The sequence below is a fragment of the Colobus angolensis genome, unplaced genomic scaffold, assembly GCF_000951035.1.
Source record: "Colobus angolensis palliatus isolate OR3802 unplaced genomic scaffold, Cang.pa_1.0 Scaffold36, whole genome shotgun sequence".
In the NCBI taxonomy this organism is placed as follows: Eukaryota; Metazoa; Chordata; class Mammalia; order Primates; family Cercopithecidae; genus Colobus; species Colobus angolensis.
Window position 1 is genome coordinate 1,574,444 of NW_012116932.1, and position 8,551 is coordinate 1,582,994.

Here is an 8,551-nt window from a genome sequence, read left to right on the forward strand (position 1 = left end):
GCCACTGCACTCCAGCCCGGGAGACGGAGCGAGACTCCGTCTCAAAAAAAAAAAAAAAAGAAAGAACAGCTTTACAGGCCAGGCGCAGGGGCTCACGCTGTAATCTCAGCACTTTCAGAGACCAAGGCGGGCGGGTCACCTGAAGTCAGGAGTTCCAGACCAGCCTGACCAACATGGTGAAACCCCATCTCTACTAAAAATACAAAAATTTAGTCAGGTGTGGTGGCAGGCGCTTATAATCCCAGCTACTCGGGAAGCTGCTGCAGAAGAATCGCTTAAACCCGGGAGGCGGAGGTTGTGATGAGCCAAAATCATGCCACTTCACTCCAACCTAAAAAAAAAAAAAAACTTCACAGAGATATTTACATGCTATACAACTCACCACTTAAAGCAGACAATTCAGTGGTTTTTAGTGTAGAACAAACATGTGCAACCACTACCACACGTGCAATTTTAGAATACTTCATCACCTTGAAATAAAAGCTCCTGTACCCTTTACCCATCCATACCCTAAACACCCCACCCCAGCCCCGGGCAACCACTAATCTGCTTTCTGTTTCTATGGATTTGCTTGTTGTTGTGGATATTTCACATAAATGAAATCTTACAATTTGCGACATTCTGTGTCTGGCTTCTTCACTCAGCACAATGTGCTCTAGCACATCATCAGCACTCCCTTTTTTTTTCCCCCTCTGAGACAAAGTCTTGCTCTGTTGCCCAGACTGGAGTGCAGTGGCCCAATCAAAGCTCACTTCAACCTCTGCCTCCTAAGCTCAATCAAGCGATCTTTCCACCTCAGCCTCCCTAGTAGCAGAAGCTACAGGCACCCGCCACCACTAATTTTTGTATTTGTAACACAGATGGGGTTTCACCATGTTGCCCAGGCTGATCTCCAATTTCTGGGCTCAGGCGATCCACCCACCTTGGCCTTCCAAAGTGCTGGGATTACAGGTGTGAGCCACCACACCCGGCCTCATTTCTTTCCATGGTCACCTAATGTTCCATCTCATCAATATACATTTTGCTTAACCACTGTCAGCTGGACATGCAGAGGCCATCATCTCTTGGCTGAATTAAGTCAATAGCCTCCTCCCCGGTTTCCCTGTTGCCATCCTCCAGCCCCTCCCCAGAGCAGCCAGAAAGAACCTATCAAACTAAGTCACGGCCAGGCCCAGTGGCTCACAGCTGTAATCCCAGCACTTTGGGAGGCCGAGGTGGGCGGATCACCTAAGGTCAGAAGTCCAGGACCAGCCTGACCAACATGGTGAAACCCCATCTCTACTAAAAATACAAAAATTAGCCGGGCACGGTGGCACATGCCTGTAGTCCCAGCTACTTGGGAGGCTGAGGCAGGAGAAACACTTGAACTGGGAGGCGGCAGTTGCAGTGGGCCAAGATGGCACCATTGCACTCCAGCCTGGGTGACAGTGAGACTCATCTCAAAAAAAAATATAGCCGGGTGTGGTGGTGAATACCCATAACCTCAGCTTCTCGGGAGGCTGGGGCCAGAGGATCACTTGGGCCCAGGAGTTCAAGGTTGCAGTAAACTATGATAGTGCCACTGCACACCAGCCCGGGAGACAGGGGCACCCGATCTCAAAAAAATAACCAAACACAAAAACACCAAGGTGGGGCTAAGGGCAGAGCATGGGGAGGAGCATGCACGGTCCCAGGGCCTGCTCCTGCCCTGACCGGGTGTCTGGGCCGGCAGGTTCGGGAGGAATACCGGAAGTGGGCCTGCCTAGTTGCCAGCGGGAGCAAGTACTCAGAATTCACCTCTACCACGTCTGGCACTGGCCACAATCAGACCCGGGTAAGGGGCTGCGCCTGGGGCGGGTGTGTGGGCAGGAAGACACCAGGGCTGGCAGTGCTCAGGCCTCACTGGGCTCTCCTCTCCAGGCCCTCAGGGCGTCAGAGTCTGGCATATGAAAGCACATGGTTCCGGACGGTCCAGCAGCTCCTGTGGCCGCAGCAGCTTTGTACACGAAGGCCATCCATCCTCCCTTCGTCCACTGCTCTGCTCCCTCCACCCTCCCTCCCTAAGCCCCATGTGTGCCACCAGGAGGGAGTGGCAGCTACAGTCTGGCACCAAAGCCCAGGACACCCAATGGGGTGGAGCCGGAGCCACTGGTCCTGCTGCTGGCTGCCTCTCTCCTCCACCTTGTGACCCAGGGCAAGTGCAGGGGCTGGCCCAGGGCTGCAGCGTGTTGCCCTGGCACCTGGGGCCAGTACTCAGGACAGACTGAGGGCTCTTGTCCCAGCCTGGACTTTTCCTCTCATGTCTGCTGCAGAACTGAAGAGACTAGGTGCTGGGGCTCAGCTTCCTTCTTAAGCTAAGACTGATGTCAGAGGCCCCATGGCAGGGCCCCTTGGGGCCACTGCCTGAGGCTCACGGTACAGAGGCCTGCCCTGCCTGCCCAGGCAGGAGGTTCTCACTGTTGTGAAGGTTGTGGATGTTGTGTAATGTGTTTTTATCTGTTCAAACTTTTCGATGTTGACACTTAAAATTAAACACATGCATACAGAAGATGGCCTTGCCTGCTGGTGGTGATTCAGACGCCAAGCCCAGGGTGTCTGTCAAAGGCCGAGATGACCAAGAAACAGATGGTGTGGAGCCAGGTTTCCGTAATAATAAGTTTATTCTCACACAATTTCTAGCTTCTCAACAGTGGCACCTGGAAAGGGGAGGTGAAGCTGCATGCAGGCGGCTCCGGGTGGGCGGCTCTGGACTGGCGGGGCACGTGGTGGTTACCGGCTCTGCTCAACTGTAAGACACAGGAAGCGGTGAACCAAAGGGCCGGGGTAGGAACCCTCTGCCCCAGCCCCCTGCCCTGCCCAAGGCACTTACTGTATGTGGATATGTCGATTTCCTCTGGAAGTTCTGCCACATTAACTTCAAACCGGTCCTGGACGTCATTGAGGATTTTGGCATCATTCTCGTCAGACACAAAAGTGATGGCTAGGCCTTTGGTGCCAAAGCGACCCGCCCGGGCCACCTGCAGGCAGAGAGGATCAGGGTCAGGCCACAGATACCACCTCAGGACTTGAGGAAAAGCAGGGTTGGGGCCCCACCCCACCGCCAGGGGAAAGCGACATGCCCGTGAGGCCGCTCACCCGGTGCAAGTAGGTGTCCGAGTCCTCAGGCATGTCGTAGTTAAAGACGATGTTGACTCGCTCGATGTCCATCCCCCGGCCAAAGAGATTGGTGGCCACCAGGATCCGCCGCTGGAAATCCTTGAACTGCTGATAGCGTGACAGGCTGGGGTGCAGGAGAAACAAGTGGAGGCCGTCAAACACTGGGCTCCTGGGTGGCGCTCCCTGCAGCCTTGGCGGGTGGCTCGCACTCACCGCTCCTCCTGGGCCATGCCCCGGTGGATGGCGATGGCCGGGAAGTTCTGCTCCACGAGGAGCTGGGCCAGGGCCATGCAGCGCTGCACTGACTTGACGAAGATTATCACCTGAGGGAAGGAGTGGCGGTCAGGGCCACATAGTCTGGCGGCCCAGCGACCTCCCGATGGTCCAGAGCCCCAGGATGGGCTGATGGAAGTGTCACCTGGTTAAACTCCAGCACGTCCAGGAGATCAAAGAGCTTGCGGTTCTTCTCACTGTCTTTGAGTTTGACGTAGTACTGCTGCAGGCCGTGCAGCGTGAGCTTGGTCTCGTCGTCCACAAACACCTCCATGGGCTGTGTGGGAAGGGAGGTGGGAGGGGCGGGCAGGGATCACCTCTGGGCATCTCGCCTGCCCAGAACCTTCCAGTGGGCGACTCCTTTGTGCGACGCTTCCCAGAGGGCCTCCTGCACTGGACCTCAGTAAACATCGCTCAAAACCTGGATGTAAGCTCTGGCCCGGCTCAGGTGTGGACCAAGCTTGACTCCCAGTTTGACAAGACCGAGGGGAGGAAAGGAGGCTCCGCCGGCTCCCAGCATCCCAGCATCCTCCGAGGCATGTGGGCTGTGCGGGTGTCCTGGGGCCCCAGGCTCCAGGCCCCTGGGGAAGGCCGAAGCTGCCACTCTCGCCTTACTCACATCCTGCATGAACTTCCTGCACACAGGCCGGATGTCCTTGCTCAGGGTGGCGCTGAACATCATGCACTGCTTCTCGTGTGGTGTCAGGCGGAAGATCTCCTGCACATCCCGCCGCATGTCTGGGTGGGGAGGGCAAGACATGCGTGGGCATGAGCGTCTGCCATGGAGGACCCCCACCCCAGACCAGACCCAGACCCCTCCCAACCTGTGCCAGGGAGCCAGTGGCACCGTGACGAGGGCAGAGTGAGCCGCGGGAGTGGCCAGTCCTGGTGCCTGAGGGGCTGGGGGGTGGCCAGCGAGCGCAGGCGCAGGAGGAGCTGCAATCCACTTACGCGCTGGCGCGGAGCAGCCGTGCCCGTGCGCCTCGAGACACGCTTCAGGGAGGGAAGCCTGAGGCAGAGACAGCCGCTGGGGTGAGAGCTGCAGCTGCCTCCCAGGACACAAGCCCATCTCCCACCGGCCCTGTCGAGGCTCACTGAGGACAGGTGGGGCCTAGAACCAACCCAACAGGTGGCAGAAGCCTCACACTCCTAGAGGTATGTGCGCGTGCCTTTATGTCCAGGAGGGACGGGGGCTTATTTGGGTCCCGTGGTCCCATTTGGCTCGGGCTCAGAAACAGCACGTCCCTCTGCCGGCAGCAGAGCTTTCCCTAAGATCACCACAGGAGCCCGGCCTGCCAGCCACCCATGTGACCCACTCAAGAGTCTTCCGCCTGCTATGGGGCCCGCCTAGTCGCTGACTCTCCAGCTGAGGCTGCAAGGCAGATGACTCACCCAGCTGCTCCAGCATCTTGTCACACTCGTCCAGCACAAAGTGCTTCACATTCTTTAGGCTGAAGCTCCTGTTCCGCACGAGCGCCAGGATGCGGCCCGGGGTCCCCACCACGACATGGGGACAGTTCTTCTTCAACACTTCTTCATCCTTCTTGATGGAGAGACCCCCGAAGAACACAGACACCTACGGGGAGGAGGAGGAGGAAGCTGCTCTATGCTGATACCCGGCCCAAGGCCCCAACCAGCTCGGCCCCAGCAGCCCCTGAGGGCACCTAATACCCAACCCCAGCACCTGTGAACAGGAGGCCTCAGGGGACCAAGGCAGGCCTGAGAGCCTCCCGGGGCTCCACTCAAAGGAAGCCCCAGGCTGGGACCTGCACAGGCCCCTGGGAGCCATGCATAATTCATCAGGCTTTTAAGGAGCAAAAACCACCGCAAACCTCAAAGGCAGCTGCCCCTGCCAAGCTTGGTAAATGCTGGCTGGGCCAGAGCTGAGGCTAACAAAGCTGCAGAAACCAAGCGGCGCCTGACCAAGTCCAACCTGAGGGGCTCACCTTGACGCTGGGCATGTACTTGGAGAAGCGCTCATATTCCTTGCTGATCTGGAAGGCCAGCTCCCTCGTGTGGCACATGACCAGGACCGTCACCTGGGAAGTGGCACGAGAAAAGGGCCTTCAGGCAGTATCCTAAACCCCTCCCCCACCAGAGTCCACCCAACCCAGTCCCCCCCACACCACAGGCCATTTGAAGACCCGGTCCAAATGCCTCCCCCTTCTCACGGCCCTTCTCCAACCCTCACTCCCTACACCCTCCCACAGTTACTGAAACCTGTCTCCCAACACCAGGACCCGCAACGAGAAACAGACAATGGCCCGCATAATGGTTAGACCTGGCCTGCCCGGGTGACGTGGGACCCAGCTCTTTAAGGATTTCCTGAATCTCGGCACTCAGGCGGCCCCAGCCCGGGTCTTCCCACCCATGCCACCCACAGTGGACCACACCACAGCCCTCCATGGCACCTTCATCCGTCAGGATGTGCTCCGAGGTAACGAGGGCATGGGCGCCAATATGAGGCCCAAAGATGTGCACCCAGCCTGACTCAGGAGCAAGACACCAGAATTCACTGAAGTGTCTCCCCAAGATAGTGGCACACAAGATAAAGGGAGAAGATAGCCAGGGCCTAACAGCAAGGACAGCAGTGACAGCTGTATTCAGGGCAACCCAACCTTCATAGATGGACACTGTCTAGGTAGGTGGCACGGCAAAACAGCAGCAATGCCTCTGGGGCAAGGGGCAAACTGTGGGCACTTTCCAGTTATTTTGGCTTATTGGCAATTTCTGATTTTTGTTATAACTGATTACTCTATTTTTTGAGACAGAGTCTCCCTCTGTCACCCAGGCTGGAGTGCAGTGGTAGGATCATAGCACACTGTAGCCTCGACTTCCTGGCCTCAAGCGATCCCCCAGCCTCGGTTTCCCAAAGCGATGGGCTAACAAGTGTGAGCCACCTCACCTAGCCTACTCTACTTCGGCCGCCACAGGTAGGGTGGGGCTGGGAAGGGAGGAGCCCACCCACCTGTCCGTTAACAGGCTCAATCTGCTGTAGGGTGGCCAGCACGAAGACTGCCGTCTTGCCCATCCCGGACTTGGCCTGGCACAGGACGTCCATGCCCAGGATGGCCTGGGGAATGCATTCGTGCTGGACTGCAGGAGAAGCAGAGCGTGAGGGACGAGAATCTGGAGACACCCCCGTGCAGGCTGCTCACCAGTTGACCGGGGGGAGCCCACAGTGAGGGCAATCAGAAGAGGCCAAGTCCGGACAAGGCCATAGACACCTGCCGGGCTAGGGTATCCACCTGGTCAAAGCAGAGCACCCTGGTGCTGAGAGCAGCCATAGGCCCCGCTGGGCACAACTGATCCGAGGGGCGGGCGGGCCCCTCCCTCACCCACGGCACACTAGAGGCAGCACTGCTCTGGGCAGGCAGGGCTGGTCTTGTCTTGGTGAGGACCTGGGCAAGAGGATGACACCCAGAAGGCGTACCCTCAGACGGATGCTCAAAGCCACAGTCCACGATGGCCCGCAGGAGCTCCGGCTTCAGCAGAAAGTCCCGGAAGCCAGAGCTGTGGATGGAAACGTAGGATCCCTTGATGTCTTTCTTAGGGGGAGCTGGCGTGCTCTCTTGAGGAGCCTGGGGCTCTTCCTCTTCATCATAATCCAAAAGATCGTTTTCCACATCCTGTTCTGCCATGATGCTGAGAAGAGAGAGAGGCAGGGTCCCGCGAGTGGGCACAGAAGGATGACGAAGCTTCATTCAAACGGCATTCTCTACCACCTCCTTCCATAAGCCTGCCCGTCAGCTCCACCTGGGCTGCATCTCGTAGCTTCGCCCTGTCTTCACCTCCGCACCCCCAAGCCACCCCATCTCTCCCCCATGCCCCACTTGCCACACCCACAGACAGAACACCCTCCACCTCCAAGGGCTTCCCATGGCTTGCAGAGTTAAAATCCCAACTCTCACCACAGGCCAGGCAGTCCCCTTGGTTTGACCCCTGCCCACCTCATCCCACACCACCCCCAGCCTTGTTCAGCTGCTCAGACCCCTGGAGCTCCTGCCCCAAGCCTTTGAACCCAGTTGTCACCACCAGCAATGCTCGGCCCCCAGATCTCTGCACAAATGCTTTCTTCTCCACACGCAAGCCTCAGCTCCAGTGAACCTCCTCAGGCTACCTAGCCCAGAGAAGCCCCCTACCTATCACTCCCCAAGGAACCCACTGGGCTTGCATGGGGCAGAAGCCTAAAGACCCCAGGGTAGGCCTGCCAGGATGCTGGCGGGAACTGAGTTTGCAAGAGAGCAAGCAGTATCTGCCCAGCCCCAGCTTCTCCCGCTCTCTGTGGTCTGCACAGGGGAATAATTAAGTGCTCTCATGAAAGGCCTCCTATTGGGCCTGGGCCAATAAAAATAAAGCTGAGAAGATGGAAAATGGAATTAATACAAAGTCTGCCTACCTCTTTGCTTTATTAATCTAATGCATACCAAGTGCCTGCTGGGTGCAAGGGACCCAAACATGAGGACAATTGTCTTTCATCCTCCTCCCCTACCCCAGACTCCAGTGGGGGGTGGAGCAAAGGGCTGCAGCTGCTACAATTCTTCCTGAGGCTGGATGCTGAGGATCCTAAGCCACTTCTGGCCCCGCTGTCACTCAATCCCAGCCCAGAAACAGCAATTCCATTCTCTCAATGGCTGTTTTCTCTCTCTCAACATCCCTGTCCATGAGGCAGTGAATCCCACCCAAGGCCCTCTGGCCAGTTCTCACCTATGCTACCATGCTGGCCCCAATGTGCTATCACCTGTTTTTTATTATTATTGAGACGGAGTCTTGCTCTGTCACCCAGGCTGCAGCGCAGTGGCACCTCAGCTCACTGCAACCTCCGCCTCCAGGGTTCAAGAGATTCTCCTGCCTCAGCCTCCTGAGTAGCTGGGATTACAGGTGCTTGCCACCACGCCCAGATAATTTTTGTATTTTTAGTAGAGACAGGGTTTCACCATGTCGGTCAGGCTGGTCTCGAACTCCTGACCTTGTGATCCGCCCACCTAGGCCTCCTAAAGTGCTGGGATTACAGGCGTGAGCCACTGCGCCTGGCCTTGTTATTATTATTTTTAATTAGAACAGCTGGCCGGGCGCGGTGGCTCATGCGTGTAACCCCAGCACTTTGGGAGGCCGAGGCGGGTGGATCACGAGGTCAGGAGAT

General features: G+C 57.3%; 2 protein-coding genes across 3 annotated transcripts in view; one reads left to right on the forward strand and one right to left on the reverse strand.

The window, feature by feature from the left end:
- The window catches only part of ADGRE5 (adhesion G protein-coupled receptor E5), an 18,772-nt gene extending 16,243 nt beyond the window's left edge, over nucleotides 1–2,529 (forward strand). Inside the window, exons 13-14 of the mRNA XM_011953400.1 lie at nucleotides 1,712–1,813; nucleotides 1,900–2,529. Coding sequence (XP_011808790.1) covers nucleotides 1,712–1,813; nucleotides 1,900–1,929 — 132 coding nt within the window. The 3' untranslated portion in view covers nucleotides 1,930–2,529. The remainder of the gene's footprint in view (nucleotides 1–1,711; nucleotides 1,814–1,899) is intronic.
- Nucleotides 2,530–2,602: 73 nt separating this feature from the next.
- DDX39A (DEAD (Asp-Glu-Ala-Asp) box polypeptide 39A) overlaps nucleotides 2,603–8,551 on the reverse strand; it is an 8,799-nt gene continuing 2,850 nt past the window's right edge. The window contains exons 1-11 of one of the 2 annotated variants that reach the window (XM_011953206.1): nucleotides 7,219–7,239; nucleotides 6,842–7,053; nucleotides 6,377–6,504; nucleotides 5,355–5,447; nucleotides 4,801–4,984; nucleotides 4,028–4,146; nucleotides 3,554–3,685; nucleotides 3,349–3,458; nucleotides 3,115–3,259; nucleotides 2,849–2,996; nucleotides 2,603–2,765 (exon numbers count right to left, since the gene is read on the reverse strand). In XM_011953206.1, the coding sequence (XP_011808596.1) occupies nucleotides 2,749–2,765; nucleotides 2,849–2,996; nucleotides 3,115–3,259; nucleotides 3,349–3,458; nucleotides 3,554–3,685; nucleotides 4,028–4,146; nucleotides 4,801–4,984; nucleotides 5,355–5,447; nucleotides 6,377–6,504; nucleotides 6,842–7,053; nucleotides 7,219–7,223 (1,293 nt within the window). In that variant the 5' untranslated portion in view covers nucleotides 7,224–7,239 and the 3' untranslated portion in view covers nucleotides 2,603–2,748. Of the gene's footprint in view, nucleotides 2,766–2,848; nucleotides 2,997–3,114; nucleotides 3,260–3,348; nucleotides 3,459–3,553; nucleotides 3,686–4,027; nucleotides 4,147–4,800; nucleotides 4,985–5,354; nucleotides 5,448–6,376; nucleotides 6,505–6,841; nucleotides 7,054–7,218; nucleotides 7,240–8,551 lie in introns of those variants that run through there. The other variant, XM_011953207.1, reaches the window with a different exon arrangement.